This window comes from Taeniopygia guttata, chromosome 27 (genome assembly GCF_048771995.1).
Source record: "Taeniopygia guttata chromosome 27, bTaeGut7.mat, whole genome shotgun sequence".
In the NCBI taxonomy this organism is placed as follows: Eukaryota; Metazoa; Chordata; class Aves; order Passeriformes; family Estrildidae; genus Taeniopygia; species Taeniopygia guttata.
Window position 1 is genome coordinate 812,888 of NC_133052.1, and position 16,963 is coordinate 829,850.

General features: G+C 71.9%; 2 protein-coding genes across 3 annotated transcripts; one reads left to right on the top strand and one right to left on the bottom strand.

Moving 5' to 3' along the window:
* Positions 1–93: 93 nt before the first annotated feature.
* SGCA (sarcoglycan alpha) lies at positions 94–4,761 on the bottom strand. Its single transcript, XM_072919108.1, has 9 exons — positions 4,375–4,761; positions 3,715–3,864; positions 3,317–3,456; positions 2,939–3,011; positions 2,604–2,802; positions 2,270–2,432; positions 1,883–2,088; positions 1,177–1,203; positions 94–380 (listed from the first exon to the last, which is right to left on the bottom strand). Exons 1-9 carry the CDS (start codon positions 4,412–4,414, stop codon positions 197–199), a joined length of 1,182 nt encoding a protein of 393 aa, XP_072775209.1. The 5' UTR covers positions 4,415–4,761; the 3' UTR covers positions 94–196.
* Positions 4,762–6,136: 1,375 nt separating this feature from the next.
* On the top strand, positions 6,137–16,521 carry PPP1R9B (protein phosphatase 1 regulatory subunit 9B). 2 transcript variants are annotated; one of them, XM_072919107.1, is made up of 10 exons: positions 6,137–7,918; positions 10,305–10,437; positions 10,513–10,633; positions 10,738–10,842; positions 11,586–11,721; positions 11,793–11,945; positions 12,045–12,098; positions 12,460–12,683; positions 13,668–13,764; positions 15,356–16,521. In XM_072919107.1, exons 1-10 carry the CDS (start codon positions 6,617–6,619, stop codon positions 15,407–15,409), a joined length of 2,379 nt encoding a protein of 792 aa, XP_072775208.1. In that variant the 5' UTR covers positions 6,137–6,616; the 3' UTR covers positions 15,410–16,521. The 2 variants fall into 2 exon arrangements, with proteins under 2 accessions (XP_072775208.1, XP_072775207.1); XM_072919106.1 differs by having other exon boundaries at positions 6,138–7,918; positions 12,454–12,683.
* Positions 16,522–16,963: the final 442 nt, after the last annotated feature.

Genomic DNA, 16,963 nt, shown 5'->3' on the forward strand with positions numbered 1-16,963 from the left:
GTCACCCCAACCCTTGTGACTCCCCGCTTTGGATGGGGGGGTCGCGGCTGAGCACCCCCAAACCTACCCCGTAAATAAAGCGCAAAAGCCTCATTTCGTCACCGAATTGTCAATTTATGCACCAAAACTCACCCTGAAGCGGGGACACCCCAAATCCGGGTCCCGTCTCCGCAGCGGGACACGCCGCGGGTGTCGCTCAGGGCGGCAGCAGCGGGGCGCGGGCCCCGAGGGGCGCGGGGCCCGGGGGCTGCGGGCGCTGCCCCGGGCGCACCGGGAACATGGGCAGCGTGGAGAGCGGGCGCGGCACGTCCCGGCTGCCGGCCATGAGCCGCAGCTCCCGCGTGTCCCCCGCGATGGAGCCGTGGTGGAGCAGCTGGAGGCTGCGGGGACAGAGGGGTGAGCCCGGCCGGCCCCCGCACCCCCAGGAACCCTTTTGGGGTGCCTGTCCCGCCAGCGGGGCCGCCTTTGGGTGTGCGCCCCGAAATTGGGATCTGCACCCCAAAACGAGGGTCTGCACCCCCTCACTGGGGCCTGCTCCCCATGACAGGGTCTGCTCACCCTTCAGCGGGGTCTGAATGCCTTTATTGGGGTCTACACCCCCTCTTTATTGGGGTCTGCCCTCCAAAAGTACCCATCATTGGGGTCTGCATGTCCTTTCTGGGGTCTGCCCCTGAAAGTGAGGGCTGAACCCCATCACTGGGGTCTACATGTCCTTTCTGGGGTCTGTGTGTCCTTTCTGGGGTCTGTGTGTCCTTTCTGGGGTCTGCCCCTCATTTTTGGGGTCTCCTCCCTGCCCGGGGTCCCTCAGAGGCTGCCACAGAAGTGAAGCAGCTCCTTGTGCCCCACCCCGTGTCTGAGAGGAGTTTTGGGGTGCCCGAGGGGTGGGGAGGGCTGGAGGGGCCCCTTTGGGGTGGGGGGACCTTTAGGCTCCATGGCACCCCCAAAGAGCCGATTGCTCCCTGTCCGCTTTTCCTGCCCAGCCCTGTCCCCATGCCTGGCTGGAAGAAACACCCCAAAAACAGCCCCCCAGAGCAGCCCCCCAAAGCAGCCCCCCAAAGCAGCCCCCCAAAGCAGCCCCCCAAAGCAGCCCCCCAAAACAGCCCCCCAAAGCAGCCCCCCAAAACAGCCCCCCAAAGCAGCCCCCCAAAGCAGCCCCCGGCACCCCCACGGACTCACTCAGACGTCTCCAAGTCCCGTTTTTCCCTAAAAAACAGAAGAAAAAGGTAAAACCCCGATAAATACGGTGAGAAGGGCTCCCACCACCCCCGGGCTGTCCCGGGCTCACAGGGGCCGGGGAAGGGACACCGGGCCGGGGGGGGGACACCGGGCCGGGGAGGGGACACCCGGGCCGGGGAAGGGACACCGGGCCGGGGAGGGGACAGTCGGGGCGGGAGGGGACACTGGCCTGGGGAGGGGACACTGGGCCGGGACCCTGGGCCGGGGAGGGGACACTGTCCCGGGCAGGGGACACTGGCCCGGGCAGGGGACACCGGGCCGGGGAGGGGACACTGGGCCGGGGAAGGGACACTGGGCCGGGGAGGGGACACCCGGGCCGGGAGGGGACACTGGCCTGGGGAGGGGACACTGGGCCGGGAAGGGGACACCGGGCCGGGGAGGGGACACCGGGCCGGGGAGGGGACACTGGCCCGGGCAGGGGACAATCGGGCCGGGGAGGGGACACTGGCCCGGGCAGGGGACACTGGCCCGGGCAGGGGACACCGGGCCGGGGAGGGGACACTGGGCCGGGGAAGGGACACTGGGCCGGGGAGGGGACACTGTCCCGGGGAGGGGACACCCGGCCGGGGAGGGGACACTGTCCCGGGGAGGGGACAGTCGGGGGGGGTCCCCGCGGCCCGGCAGGGTGGGGGGACCCCCGACTCACACTCCCTCCCTGCGGCAGCACATCAGGTGGCCCAGGAACAGGCAGAGCAGCGCGGCCACCGCCAGCGGCACCAGCAGCGTCACCAGGAAGGAGGGGAGCAGCTCCCGGGGGGCGGCCTCGGGGGGCGGCTCGAAAGCGACCCCCTCCTCCAGCACCCCGGACCCCCAGAGCGGCCCCGGCCCGCTGGGGCTGGGCACGACCTGCAGCTGCGGGGGAGGGGGCGTCAGGAGCGGCTGGGGGGCTCTGGGGACACGGGGGGACACGGGGGGGACACGGGGGGACACGGGGGGACACAGGGGAGACGGGGGGACATGGGGGAGAGGCTGGGGGGCTCTGGGGACACGGGGGGACACGGGGGGACACGGGGGGACACAGAGGGGGTCTCACCAGGGTGAGGTTGCACCAGCGGATGGAGAAGTGGGGGGCGAAGGTGTCGTAGCAGGAGGCGAGGGGCCGCTGGCCGCGGTGACAGCGGGCGCGGCTCTGCGGGGACACGGCGGCCACCAGGCACGGCGAGAAGGGGCTGTGGGAGCCCACCTGGACGTACACCCTGTGCGCCGGGGGACCCCCAAACCCACCGCGGTGAGGCCACCCCGCACCGTCACCCCCACCAGGGGTGGACCCCAAACCCACCGCGGTGAGGCCACCCCGCACTGTCACCCCCCCCAGCGGTGCCAGGTGACCCCAAAGCCCCGCGGGTGACCCCCCGGCCCGGCCGTACCCCTCCCTGCGGCCCTCGATGGGCAGCGGGACGCGGGCGCCGCGGTGCAGGGCCGAGGTGACGTTGGTGACACGCAGGTCCCCGCGCTCCCAGAGCCCGGCCGAGGCCTGCAGGAACAGCGCCCGCGCCGGCCCGGGCAGCAGCTCCTCCACGTCCCGGTTCCCCACCAGGAACTCGGCCTGGAACGGCGCGTCCCCACCTGCGGGGACAGGCGGCACCTGTGGGACATGCGGGGACACGGGGGGACACGGGGGACACGGAGGACATGGGTGACACAGGGGGACACGGGGGACACAGGGGGACACGGGTGACACAGGGGGACACCGGGGCCATACCTGGGGACCGGGTGACACCGATCACCAGGAGCTGGGACACAGTGGTGAAGGTGCGGCGGTTGTAGGCCAGAACCTGAGGGGACACGGGGACAGATGGGGTGGGCCAGGCCTGAGGGGACACAGGCACAGCCGGGGCCTGGCGGGGGCATGGGGACAGCCAGGGTGGGCCAGGCCTGAGTGACACAGGGACACCCGGGCTGGGCCAGCTCTCAGGGGACACGGGGACAGCCGGGCTGGGCCAGGCCCGAGGGGACAGATGGGGTGGGCCAGGCCTGAAGGGACATGGGGACAGCCGGGCTGGGCCAGGCATGAGGGGACACAAGGACACAGGGCCAGGCCTGAGGGGACATGGGGACACCCGGGCACCCCGGGCCGTACCTGGACGCTGTGGGTGCCCGGTCCCGTGGCCGGTGGGTGGCCGTAGAGGAAGCCGGGCAGGCCCGGGCCCCGCTGGGCCAGGCGCAGCCACCGCGGCAGGTCCGGGCGGCCCCGCAGGTGGGCACGGAAGGTCACGGGAGCTGCGGGGACACGCGGGGTGGGCGCGGGCACCGCCAGCTGTGCCCCCCGCCCCGTCCAGATGTTCCCCGGGGTGCTGCTGCCAGTTCTGAGCTGTGACCCCAAATACAGGCGACCCCTCGGGGGACACCCCAAGGCAGTGGGGCAGTGCTGGGGGAGCCCCAGAGGATGGAGGGTGGAGGGGGTCAGGACGGACAGACAGCCCAGCTGGGGTCAGTGGCCCCCTTGCACCATCCCCAGCCCCCCAGGCTGGCCCTCACCATCATCATCCTCGCTGCCGCCGAAGGCCTCCAGGAAGGGCTCCCGCTGCAGCTCGTGCACGAAGATGGTTCCGGTCTCGGCGGAGAGGCGCAGGTCGGGCAGGACGCGGTGGTCGGGGTCGGTGGCCAGGGACACCCCCAGGGCCAGGCCTGCGGCCACACACGGGGCTGGAGCCGGGGCTGGGACCACGGCCCCTCCCTGCCTCAGTTTCCCCAGTGCCCACAGAGCCCCGGGACTCTCAGAGGGGCAGGACCGTGTCCCCACAGTGCCAGGTGTCCCCGCAGTGCCAGGTGTCCCCGCAGCGCCAGGTGTCCCCAGGCAGAGCGGGAGGATGTTTAGGGTGGGGACAGGGACAGACGGGGTCAGGGCTGGGGCAGGACAGGGGACAGGACAGGATGGGGACAAGGACAGGAGGGGCCCAGCACCTTCCCTGGCCCGGGCTGTCACACACAAGTCCCATCGTTGTCCCCCCCCCGTCCCAGACCCTGCTGGCACCAGGGACACGGTGGCTTTTTTTAGCTCCAGCACGTCCCAGCCCTGTCCCACCCCCCGTCCTCCCCCCCGGCACCCCCTGTGTCCCCCCACTTCGGGGTCCCCTCTCCCCTGTGTGTCCCCCGGGCCCGGCCATGTCCCCCGGGGGTGACAGGGCTGTCACTCGCCTGCCAGCGCCCAGAGCCGCAGCAGCTCGGGGCCCTCCATGTTCCGGCGCCGGCGCTGATTGACGGAGCCAGCGGGGCCGGGGGGGCCCGTGGGGGGGTCCCACAGGGGACACCCCTCCGGTGCCACCTCCTGCCACCAGGGCACGGCGCTCCGAGGGCTCCGTGTCCCCCGGAACGGCCCTGAGGTGCCCCCGGGGCGGGCTTGTCCCAGTGCCCCCACTCGGGGGGGGGACACTTGGGGACACTTGGGGACAGCAGACACCCCCCGGCATGGCCAGCAGCGAGACGGGAACACGCGTGTGCGCGCCCGGGGGCGGACACGGCGCTGCGTGGGGACGGTGACACGAGAGGAGCGCGGGTGGCAGCGACGGGGACCTGCGGGGGGGGTGGGGGGGGGCGATGGCAGCGGCGGAAGGGGAGGGGAGGGGGAGGGGAGGGGAGGGGAGGGGAAGGGAGGGGAGGGGAGGGGAGGGGAGGGGAGGGGAGGGGAGGGGAGGGGAGGGGAGGGGAGGGGAGGGGAGGGGAGGGGAGGGGAGGGGAGGGGAGGGGAGGGGAGGGGAGGGGTGGTCGTGGGGGGCCGCCCCCCGTGTCACGTCACGCCTCGTCACGCACAAAGGGCCGGAGGTGACACGGGTGACACGGGCAGGGGACGTCACACACTGCAGGTCCTGCTGCCCTGTGCCACCCACGCTGGGGACCAGGGGTGTCCCCTGTTGTCCCCCCACCCCACGCAGCAGGGACCCCAACACGGCCACGGGGGTCGGGCCGCCCCCCTCGCCCTCAGGCGCCCGGGGGGAGGCAAAAAGCGCAAATTACCCCCCAAAATCCCCCCCGGCCCTGCAGAAACGGGGGGCCGCACTGTCCCCCCGGTCCGGACACTCGGCACGGTGTCCCCGCCCGCCACCGCGGAGTGGCACTGCCAGGGGATGCGCCGCACCCCCGGAGGGGCTGAGGGGGACATTGGGGTCCTGTGGGGACAGCGAGGGACACCCGGGGCGGGGGAGCAGGGGACAAGTGGGTAAAAGTGAGGGGACACAGGGACTGGAGAGGGGACACGGGGACAGAGCCGGAAGGGGCACAGGGACAGGATGGGGGGACGGGGGTGCAAACGGGGGGGGGATGGGGGGACGGGGGTACAAACTGGGGGGGATATGGGGACAGGATGGGGGGACATGGGGACAAAGGCGGGGGGATGTGAGGGAAGGATGGGGGATGATGTGGGGACAGGATGGGGGGACAGATCGGGGGGTGGGTACAAATCTGGGGGGTGCAGGGGCGAGACTGAGGGGACAGGGGGACAGAACGGGGGGACAAGGGGACTGATCTGGGGAGGGGGATGCGGGGACAGAACTGGGGGGGACACGCGGGGATGGAACTGGGGGGGACACGCGGGGATGGGGCTGGGGGGGACACGCGGGGATGGAACTGGGGGGGGACACGCGGGGATGGAACTGGGAGGGACACGCGGGGATGGGGCTGGGGGGGACACGCGGGGATGGGGCTGGGGGGGACACGCGGGGATGGAACTGGGGGGGACACGCGGGGATGGGGCTGGGGGGGACACGCGGGGATGGGGCTGGGGGGGACACGCGGGGATGGAACTGGGGGGGGACACGCGGGGATGGAACTGGGGGGGACACGCGGGGATGGGGCTGGGGGGGACACGCGGGGATGGGGCTGGGGGGACACGCGGGGATGGGGCTGGGGGGGACACGCGGGGACAGAAGCGGGGGACACGCGGGGACAGAGCCGGGGGGCGGCCGAGCCGGCGGCGGGGGGGCCCCAGGCTGCACAGCGCGGCCGCCGGGGGGGCCCCGCCGCAGGGAGGGGACCCGGTGCGGGCGTGGGGAGGGGACCCCGGCGCGGGGCTCCCCGTGGCCGGGCTGCGGCGGCGCCGAGGCCGAAGCGCGGCTGAGGAAGAGGAAGAGCAGCGGCGCTCAGACCCAGAGGGCTCTGCGGGCAGCGGGGCGGGCAGAGCGCGGCGGCGGCGGCGGCGGCGGCGGCTCCATCACCAGAAAGGGGAAGAGGAGGAGGAGGAGGAGCGGGGAGGGAGGAAGGAAGGCAGGAAGGAAGGAGCGGCGCGGCGGAGGGACCCGCGGGATGGCCATGGCCTGACCGGGCCGGGGCAGCGCTGCCCCCCGGCACAGCCCCCCGGCACAGCCCCCCGCCCATGGCGCGGTAGCGGGCGCGGGGCCCGGGGGCGGCGGCGGCGGTGGCGGCGAGCGATGCGGGCGCCGGGACCATGCTGAGGACCGAGGCCGGCGGGGCCGGGGGAGCCCCCCCGGCCGGGGGCGCGGCGGGGGCCGGGGGGCTGCGCAGCGCGTCCCCGCACCGGAACGCCTACGAGGCCAGCATCCAGGCGCTGGCGCCCACAAAGGAGGCCGAGGGCGAGGACGGCAAGAAGAGCCGCGGCAAGAAGTATGGCTCCAACGTGCATCGGATCAAGAACATGTTCCTGCAGATGGGGACGGCGCCCGGCCCCGAGGGCGCCTGCGACCTGGCCAAGGCCAAGGAGAAGCCGGTGCGCCTGTCCCTGCCCCGCGCCGGCAGCCTCGGCGACGGCGTGGACCAGGGCAGCCTCCTCAAGCTGGGCACCAGCGTCTCGGAGCGCGTCAGCCGCTTCGACTCCAAGCCCGAGAAACCCTTCTCCAAGCTGCAGGAGACCCGCAAGATCTTCGAGAGGAGCCCGCAGGAGAAGGCCACCAGCACCAAGCTGCTGCTGCGCAAGGAGCGCGCCGGCTTCCAGGACCGCAAGCTGGACGTGGTGGTGCGGTTCAACGGCAGCACCGAGGCGCTGGACAAGCTGGACGCCGAGGCCGTGTCGCCCACCGTGAGCCAGCTCAGCGCCGTCTTCGAGAAGGCCGACCTGCGGAACAACCTGCACAAGGCCCCCGGCCGGGCGGCCGCGCCACCGGGCGCTAAGGCGGCGGCCAGGCGGCCCCGCGCCTTCGAGGCACCGCGGCCGGGCGATGCCCGCGATGCCCGCGATGCCCACGCTGCCCACACCGCCCCGGCACGTGCCCGGCCGCCCGACGAGGACAGGGCGGCCGCCAAGAGCGGGAGGCCGGTGGAGAAGGAGGCGGCCGCGCCGAGGGTGCAGGAGGTGTGCAAGATCAAACCCGTGGAGGTGGAGGAGAGCGCGGAGGGCGAGGAGGAGGAGGAGGAGGAGGAGGAGGAGGAGGAGAAGGGGCCGGGTGAAGCGGTGCCCGCGCCCCAGCCCGCCAAAGGGGACGAGGGTCCGGCGGCCGCAGCCCCCCGGCCGGACGGGGGCTCGGGGGCGGCCGAGGGCGTCAAGGGCGAGCGGGCGGAGGAGGGCGACGGCTCCGAGGAGGCCAAGAAGGAGGACTTCTCCGAGGCCGACCTGGTGGACATAAGTGCCTACAGCGGGCTCGGGGAGGACTCGGGGGGCAGCGGGCTGGAGGAGGAGGAGGAGGCCGAAGGGCTGTACGAGCCCGAGTCGGGCTGCGTGGAGATCGCGGGGCTGTCCGAGGAAGAGGAGCCCGTCCCCAACCGCAAGATCCAGTTCAGCACAGCGCCCATCCAGGTGAGCCTGGAGGGAGGCAGGGAGGGCACCCAGGGTCAGGGTACCCCAGGGTGAGGGGTGCCCCAGGGTGAGGGGTGCCCCAGGGTGAGGGGTACCGGGGTGAGGGGTACCCCAGGGTCAGGGTACCCCAAGGTGAGGGGTGCCCCAGGGTGAGGGGTACCCCAGGGTGAGGGGTACCAGGGTGAGAGATACCCCAGGGTGAGGGGTACCCCAGGGTGAGGGGTACCAGGGTGAGGGGTACCAGGGTGAGGGGTGCCCCAGGGTGAGGGGTACCAGGGTGAGGGGTGCCCCAGGGTGAGGGGTGCCCCAGGGTGAGGGGCAGCCCAGAGTGGGGTGTGTGACCCCCCCACACACAATCACCCCTTTGGCAGGGACAGAAAAAGGGGCTGGGGGTCTGTGTCCTCATGCCCTGTGCCCCCCATGGGACAGGGCTGCGTGTCCCTGTCCCTGTGTCCCTGTCCCTGTCCCTGTGTCCCTGTCCCTGTCCCTGTGTCCCTGTCCCTGTCCCTGTCCCCGTCCCCGGGGCAGCAGGGCCTGGGCCTGGCTAATGAGCTGGCTAATTAAGGGCCATTCCAGGACCCCAGGGCCGGTGTGGTGGGGACAGGTGGCACTGGGACCCACTGTGGTGGGCCAGGCACAGCGCCCGGTGCCACCCCCCACCCCGTGTGGTGCCCAGGCCGGGCCAAAACCGCTCCAATTTTGGGTGGGGATGCCCAAAATGCTCCGGTTTGAGGGGCCGGGGCTCCTCCCTGCCCGGGGGTCCCTGGGGACAAGGTGGCGATGGGGGGATGCGCCCCCCGTGTGCCCCCCCGTGTGCCCAGGACGGTTTCGGGAAGTGGAGGAAGGGGAGGAAGGGGAGGAAGAGGAGGAAGGGAGGAAGGGAGGAAGGGAGGAAGGGGAAGTGCTCGGCAGCGTGGCGGGTGGGCGGCAGCTCCCCCCGCTCCCGGCAGGGATGCTGCGGGGTTCGGGGTGCCCGGCCGGGGTGGGGAGGGGGATGGAGGGGCCGTGCGGCTGTTTCGGGGGGCTCCCTCCGGCCCGGATCCCCCCGGCCGCGGGAGCAGCGGCCGCTTTGTGCCGGAGCCGGGTTATTTTTGGAGCCCGGCCTAAATTCTGGCTCTGAGTCAGAGCGGGTGGGTGGCCCCACCTGGGACGGGGACAGCCACGCCGGGGACACGGGTGGTCGTGGAACGGGGGGCTGCACCCCGAGGGGGCCCTGCTGCCGTGGGACGGGGACAGCCCAGCCCTGGGGAGGTGCCCGGGCTGTGGATGGGGATTTTGGGGTGCTCTGATCACCCCATGGATGAGGGTTTTGGGGGGCTCTGATCACCCCATGGATGGGGGTTTGGGGGGCTCTGCTCACCCCATGGATGGGGGTTTGGGGTGCTCTGATCACCCCATGGATGGGGGTTTTGGGGGGCTCTGCTCACCCCATGGATGGGGGTTTGGGGGGACTCTGCTCACCCCATGGATGGGGGTTTTGGGATGCTCTGTTCACCCCATGGATGGGGGTTTTGGGGGGCTCTGCTCACCCCATGGATGGGGGTTTTGGGGGGCTCTGCTCACCCCATGGATGGGGGTTTTGGGGGGCTCTGCTCACCCCATGGATGGTGTTTTTGGGGTGTTCTGCTCCACCCAAACCCTCTCAGCTGGGGCAGGGGGGGCACCCTGCTGTTAGAGCCCCCCAGACCCCTGCCCAGGTACTGCCAAGCCCCCCAAACCCACAGTGGGGTGGGTGGGTGACACTGGGGATCCCACCCCGCCCAGCACTGGGGACACATTGCAGGGCCCCCCCACACCCCAAATCCCCCAGGGAACAGGGAACAGGACGGGAGGGGGGCACAGCAGGGGACCCCCAGGGATGGGTGCGGCCGGGGGGACACCGGCCTGTCCCCACCACCCCTGGGTGCCACAGGGGCGGCTCCTGCCCATCCCTGGGTGTCACCGGGCTTTGTCCCCTGAGGCTCAGCCCGTTGTGGCCGGGCTTTATCCCCGTGCTGGCCCTAATCCGGGGCCCCTCAGGGACATCTGCCACCCCCTCCCGGGGACAGCAGCCTGCTGGCCCAGCCCGGGGGGTTTGGGGTGTCTGGGCACCCAGCCCAGGGGGGTCTGGGGAGCCCAGGGGGTTTGGGGTGTCTGGGCACCCAGCCCGGGGGAGTTTGGGGTGTCTGGGCACCCAGCCCAGGGGGTTTGGGGAGCCCAGGGGGGTTTGGGGTGTCTGGGCACTGTCCCCTGCCCCCGAGCCGCCCCCCAGCCCTTCCTCCTTCCCCCTCGCTCCATGGCACCATCTGGGGTTCTCGGGGCTCCCACGGGCTCGGTGCCACCCCGGCGTTCCCGGGGGGCTCCTGTGGGGCTCTCCCCCCGGCTGAGCCCCCCCTGGCCCCCCCAGGTGTTCAGCACTTACTCCAACGAGGATTACGACCGCCGCAATGAGGACGTGGACCCCATGGCGGCCTCGGCCGAGTACGAGCTGGAGAAGAGGGTGGAGAGGCTCGACCTGTTCCCGGTGGAGCTGGAGAAAGGTGGGTGCTGCCCAAAGGGAGCCCGGGGGCACCCCGGGGTGCCAGCCCGGCGGGACACGGCTCTGTGCCCCACAGACTCGGAGGGGCTCGGCATCAGCATCATCGGGATGGGCGCGGGGGCCGACATGGGCCTGGAGAAGTTGGGCATCTTCGTCAAGACGGTGACGGAAGGGGGGGCGGCGCACCGGGACGGCAGGTACGGGACGGGACGGGACGGGACGGCACGGCCGGGGGGCGTGGGGGGCACACACGGCTGTGCCCCACGGCCGCCGTGGGGCTGAGAGCGCGGCCCTGTGCCAGGATCCAGGTGAACGACCTGATCGTGGAGGTGGATGGCACCAGCCTGGTGGGGGTCACGCAGAGCTTCGCCGCCTCCGTGCTCAGGAACACCAAGGGACGCGTGCGGTACGAGCTGGGCGGGTTGTGGGGACCCCCGGAGCCCCCCGGGGTGGGGTGAACTCACGGGGGTCCCTGCCCCACACCCCGGGGATCCCTGCTCCACACCCCGGGGATCCCTGCCCCACACCCCGGGGCTCCCTGCCCCACAGCCCGGGGATCCCTGCCCCACACCCGGGGGTCCCTACCCCACAGCCATCCCCCAGCCGGCCCCTGGAGACCCCCAGGCTGGGCTCAGCTACGGGGGTCCCTGCCCCACACCCTGGGGGTCCCTGTCCCACACTCTGGGGGTCCCTGCCCCACACCCCTGCCCCACGTCCCCCCAGCCTGTCCCCAGAGTCCCCTGTTCCCCCCCGAGTGCCACCCCGGTGCCCCCCAAAGTGCCCCCACGTCCTCCCAAGCCCTGCAGCACCCCCTGAGCCCCGGTGCCCCCTGAGCCCCGGGCGGTGCCCCCTGAGCCCCGGCGCCCCCCTGAGCCCCGACACCTCCCTGAGCCCGGGAGGTGCCCCCTGAGCCCCAGGAGGTGCCCCCTGAGCCCCGGGAGGTGCCCCCTGAGCCCCGGCGGTGCCCTGAGCCCCGGTGCCCCCCTGAGCCCCGGGAGGTGCCCCCTGAGCCCCGGCACCCCCCTGAGCCCCGGGAGGTGCCCCCTGAGCCCGGGCGGTGCCCCCTGAGCCCGGGAGGTGCCCCCTGAGCCCCGGCGGTGCCCCCTGAGCCCCGGGCAGTGCCCCCTGAGCCCCGGCGGTGCCCCGCAGGTTCCTGATCGGGCGGGAGAAGCCGGGCGAGCAGAGCGAGGTGGCGCAGCTGATCCAGCAGACGCTGGAGCAGGAGCGTTGGCAGCGGGAGATGATGGAGCAGCGCTACTCCCACTACGCCGAGGACGACGAGGAGGTGAGGGCACGCGCCCCGGGGCTGGCGCGGCGGGGACCCCCGGGTGCCAACCCTGCCCGTGCCCGCCGCAGACCGGCGAGTACGCCACGGACGAGGAGGAGGAGATGAGCCCCATGTTCCCCGGCGGGGAGATGGCCATCGAGGTGTTCGAGCTGGCCGAGAACGAGGACGCGCTGTCCCCCGTGGAGATGGACCCCGAGAAGCTGGTGCACAAGTTCAAGGAGGTGAGAGGGGCTGGGAGAGGGCAGGGGTGCCCGCCTGGGGGCTGTACCCACCCCGTGCCCACCCTGTGCCCACCCCATGCCCACCCGGCTCTCCCACAGCTCCAGATCAAGCACGCCGTGACCGAGGCTGAGATCCAGCAGCTCAAGAGGAAGGTGAGGAGGGGTCCTGGCTGCCCGGGGGTGGGGGCACACCCTGGCAGCGGCCCTGGCACCCTGAGCGTCCTTCTCCACCTGCCCTGCCTGGGCCGTTCCACGTCCTGCCGTGTCCTGCCTGTCGCCTGGCTGTGCCATGCTGTGCCATAGTGGGCTGTGTGCCATCCCCTGGCTGTGCCATCCCCTGTCCATGCCGTGTCCCATCCCCTGGCTGTGCTGTGTGCCATGCCCTGGCCATGCTGTGCCGTGCCACACCGCGCCATGTGCCACCCCCCGGCCGTGCTGTGCCATGCCACACCATGCCATGTGCCACCCCCCGTCCGTGCCCCAGCCGCGGTGACCCCGCTGTCCCCAGCTGCAGGGCCTGGAGCAGGAGAAGGCGCGCTGGAGGGCCGAGAAGGCGCAGCTGGAGCAGAGCGTGGAGGAGAACAAGGAGCGCATGGAGAAGCTGGAGGGGTACTGGATGGAGGCGCAGAACCTGTGCCAGGCCGTGGACGAGCACCTCAAGGAGACCCAGGCCCAGTACCAGACCCTGGAGCGCAAGTACAGCAAGGCCAAGCGGCTCATCAAGGAGTACCAGCAGAAGTGAGGAGCTCCGGGGTCCCCGCGGGGAGGGACCCGTCCCCGGGGTGTCCCACCCCTCCCGGGCACCCCCGTCCCTGGGCACTGACCGTGCCAGGGGCCGAGCCACACCCTGGGCTGAGGGGCCATCCCATTGCCCGTGTGTCCATCCGTGTGTCCATCCCGTGTGTTCATCCGTGTGTCCATCCCTGTCTCTGTGTCCATCCCTGTCTGTGTGTCCATCCCGTGTGTCCATCCGTGTGTCCATCCCGTGTGTTCATCCCTGTTCATGTGTCCATCCTGTGTGTCCATCCCATGTGTCCATCCCGTGTGTCCATCCCTGTCCGTGTGTCCATCCCTGTCCGTGTGTCCATCCTGTGTGTCCATCCCGTGTGTCCATCCCTGTCCGTGTGTCCATCCCTGTCCGTGTGTCCATCCTGTGTGTCCATCCCGTGTGTCCATCCCTGTCCGTGTGTCCATCCCTGTCCATCTGTCCATCCCTGTCCGTGTGTCCATCCCGTGTGTCCATCCCGTGTGTCCATCCCTGTCCGTGTGTCCATCCCGTGTGTCCATCATGTGTGTCCATCCCTGTCCGTGTGTCCATCCCGTGTGTCCATCCCGTGTGTCCATCCCTGTCCGTGTGTCCATCCCGTGTGTCCATCATGTGTGTCCATCCCTGTCCATCTGTCCATCCCGTGTGTCCATCCCCTTCTGGGCACGCTTTGTCCCTGGCAGGGACCCTCCCCTGGCACGGATCCGCCTCAGATCGCCCCGGCCGGTGTCCCTGCCCCGGGTTGGTGTCCCTGCCCCGGGCTGAGCCTTGAGCTCCCCCCCAGGACCCCACGGCCCGCGGGGCACCGGCTCCTTCCCGAACCCCCCGGGGGATCCCCGGGCACCCCAACCCGCCCGGCGGGGCCCAGCCCAGCCCTGCACCCCGGGGTGGCTGCGGGGGGCCCTGCCTGCACCCCGGGGTGGCGGCGGGGCCGCTGACGGGCCGGGCTCCCGCAGGGAGATCGAGTTCCTGAAGAAGGAGACGGCGCAGCGGCGCGTGCTGGAGGAGTCGGAGCTGGCGCACCGGGAGGAGATGGAGAAGCTGCAGGAGAAGGTGGGCACGGGGCGCCGGGACGCGGCGTGTCCCTGACCCCCCGCCCGCCGCGCCAGCGATGGAGCCCGACCCCGGACTGAGCCGCGGATCCCCCCGGACCGTGCGCATCGGCCGCCAGCGGACCTGCTCCCGCCGCCGGATCGCTCGGGATGGGATCTGCCTGGGATCTGCCCAGGATCTGCTCGGGATCTCCTCGGGATCTTCTGGGGATCTGTCCAGGATCTGTCCAGGATGTGCCCAGGATGTGCCCGGGATCTTCTTGGGATCTTCTTGGGATCTGCTTGGGATGTGCCCGGGATGTGCCTGGGATGTGCCTGGGATCTGATCGGGATCTGCCCAGGATCTGATCGGGATCTACCCGGGATGTGCCCGGGCGCCCCGAGCCTCCTCCCAGCGCTGGATCCCGCTCTGGATCACAGCGGATCTGCCGGGCTCCAGCTCCGGGGCCTGACATCCCCCGAGGGGGCGAGAGGGATCTGCCCTGCTGCGGATCCCGGCGGCGTGGGGGGGATCCACGGGATCCCAGTGACCGGCGCAGGGGATCCACAGGATCCCGGTGATCGGTGCCGGGTGCGGGGCATCCACGGGATCCCTGTGAGCGGGGCCCAGCACGCTCCCGTTGGGATCCGGTGATCAGGGCCCGGCGCGCTCCCGTTGGGATCCCATGCTGGTCATGCTGGATCCCCCCGGGCCCGCCGGGGCCGTGCGGGGCAGAGCGGATCCCTCGTGGCCACCGGATCCCAAAGGATCCCGCCCGGCGGCTCCCGGGGGAGGGGCCGGCCCCGCCCGGCCGGGGGGCACCAGGGCACAGCGGGGAGGTCCCCAAGACCCAGCACAGCCCCCCCCACTCAGCCACCTCCATCACCCCCCAAAATGTCCCCTGGCATCCCACAGAGACTCACCCAGCACCTGCCTGCAGCCCCCTCCCCATCCCAGCCCACCCCTGTGCCCCCCGTGTGCCCCAGTTACCCCAGTGTGCCCCCCAGTCACTCCTGTGTGCCCCCCAGTGACTCCTATGTGCCCCCCAGTCACCCCTGTGTGTCCCCAGTTACCCCTGTGTGCCCCCCAGTCACCCCAGTGTGCCCCCCAGTCACCCCAGTGTGCCCCCCAGTCACCCCCGTGTGCCCCCCAGTGACTCCTATGTGTCCCCCAGTCACCCCCGTGTGTCCCCAGTCACCCCCGTGTGCCCCCCAGTCACTCCCGTGTGTCCCCAGTCACCCCTGTGTGCATCCCAGTCACCCCTGTGTGCCCCCCAATGTGTCCCCCAATCACCCCAGTGCTCCCCAGTCACTCCTGTGTGTCCCCCAGTCACCCCATTGTCCCCCCAATCAGCCCAATGCACCCCCCTGTCACCCCAGTGTGTCCCCCCTGTGCCCCCCCCCGCCCCCTGTGTCCCCCCCATGGCTGTGTCCCCCCCCCACCGTGTCCCCCCCGGTGTCCCCGTGTCCCCCCCATGGCTGTGTCCCCCCCGGTGTCCCCGTGTCCCCCCCGGTGTCCCCGTGTCCCCCCCATGGCTGTGTCCCCCCCGGTGTCCCCGTGTCCCCCCCGGTGTGTCCCCCCGCTGAGACCTGTCCCCTTTGCTGTTTTTCAGATCTCCGAACTGGAGGCCAGGCTGCAGACACTGAAAAATTCCAACCCGGCCTAACCACCCTCCAAATCCGCAGCGATCCTGGGGGGCCCCCACCCCACCCCCACCCCGGCCCTGCCCCTCCCCTCAGCCCTTCCCCGGGGGGTGGGGGAGGGAGGTGAGACCCCGCCAAGGCCTCCTGGTGCCCCCCACCCCCCCACGGGGGCACAGATTGGGGGGGGGGCGCGGGGACACCCCCGTTCGTGTCCGTGTCCCCTGTGAGTCTCGTGTGACGTGATGGACCCGCGGGGGGGCGCGCCCCCCCCCCCCCAGGCCTCCCCCTCCCCTCCACGCGACCCCCCCCACCCCCGGACACGCTGTGGGGAGGGGACACGGGACGATGTCCCCCCCCCCCCCCCCAGATTGCGAGCCATGCTGGGGGGGACACTGGGAGCCCCCCCAGACCCAGCTCCTCCCCTCGGGGCTCGCCGGAGCGCGGCCGGGGGGGCCCCACGGACTCGCCCCCAGCCCCACGCGAGCCGGGGGGGCCCCACGGACTCGCCCCCAGCCCCACGCGAGCCGGGGGGCCCCCAGGACTCGCCCCCAGCCCCACATCGAGGTGACCCCGGGAGCAGCGCCACTGGGGGGCCCCGAGCGTCCCCCCCCTCCCCGCTCAGTGCCACCATCGCCGGGCAGGGGGGACCCCCGAGCCTTCGCCACCCCGCGGGGGATGGGGGGCACCAGCCCCACTGCCCCCCCAAAAAGGGGGCGCTGCCTGGCACCCCTCTGTGGGGTCCCCTCTGGGGTGGGGGCGATGCTCCCACCCCCTCACCTGTAAATACCCCCCCCAAAACAAATCACAGCATTTCTGTGGGGCTGGGACACCCCCGCCCCCCGGCCCGGGGGGGACCCCTTTAATTTTCATTTCGGTTCTGCCCCCCCGCCCCGAGTCTCCGACAGTAACTGGATGTGGGGGCAACTGGGAGCCAGACTGGTTATACTGGGAAGGGGAGCGGGGGGGGCGCGGGGCGGGGGGAGGGGGTGGGGAGGGGTCGGGGGGTCCGACTGGATTGGAGCCACTTGGGGAGGGGGGAGGGGGCTATTTAAGAGGGGGGGGGCCGGGGTTATTTAATCTCACACGTGTACCTGTGGGTGTATATACTATATATAATGTACCTATGTATGCACCGCTCCCGCTCGCAGCGCCCCCCGCCCCAAAACCGCCACCCCCGCCCCAAAACCGCGGCCTCGGCCCCCCCCCTGCCCCCCTCTGCCGGCGGGTGGGCTGGGGGGGCACTGGGGGGAATGGGGGGAATCATTTGGGGGTCGCGGTAAGGGGTGGGGGGCACTGGGGGGGCTGGGAAGGGTGGGGGGGAATGGGGGGAATCATTTGGGGTCGCGGCAAGGGGTGGGGGGCACTGGGGGGGCTGGGAAGGGTGGGGGGGAATGGGGGGAATCATTTGGGGTCGCGGCAAGGGGTGGGAGGGGGTGGGGGGCACTGGGGAGGGTGAGAAGGGCTGGGAAGGATGGGGGGGAACTGGGAGGACTGGGAGTGAAGTGGGGGGGCACTGGGAGGGACTGGGGGGCACCGGGGGAGATGGGCACGGTGGGGTGGGGCACTGGGAGGAGCCC

Bases quoted from the DNA above. Each gene is read 5' to 3' on its own strand.
- SGCA (XM_072919108.1), bottom strand. From the start codon at position 4,414: ATGGAGGGCCCCGAGCTGCTGCGGCTCTGGGCGCTGGCAG. The intron at 2,433-2,603 runs GTACGGCCGGGC...CCCGGCGCACAG, and splicing joins ATCGAGGGCCGCAGGGAGGG to GGTGTACGTCCAGGTGGGCT. The intron at 2,089-2,269 runs GTGAGACCCCCT...CCTCCCCCGCAG, and splicing joins GCTGGTGCAACCTCACCCTG to CTGCAGGTCGTGCCCAGCCC.
- PPP1R9B (XM_072919106.1), top strand. From the start codon at position 6,617: ATGCTGAGGACCGAGGCCGGCGGGGCCGGGGGAGCCCCCCCGGCCGGG. The intron at 10,634-10,737 runs GTACGGGACGGG...GCCCTGTGCCAG, and splicing joins GCGGCGCACCGGGACGGCAG to GATCCAGGTGAACGACCTGA. The intron at 12,684-13,667 runs GTGAGGAGCTCC...GGGCTCCCGCAG, and splicing joins ATCAAGGAGTACCAGCAGAA to GGAGATCGAGTTCCTGAAGA.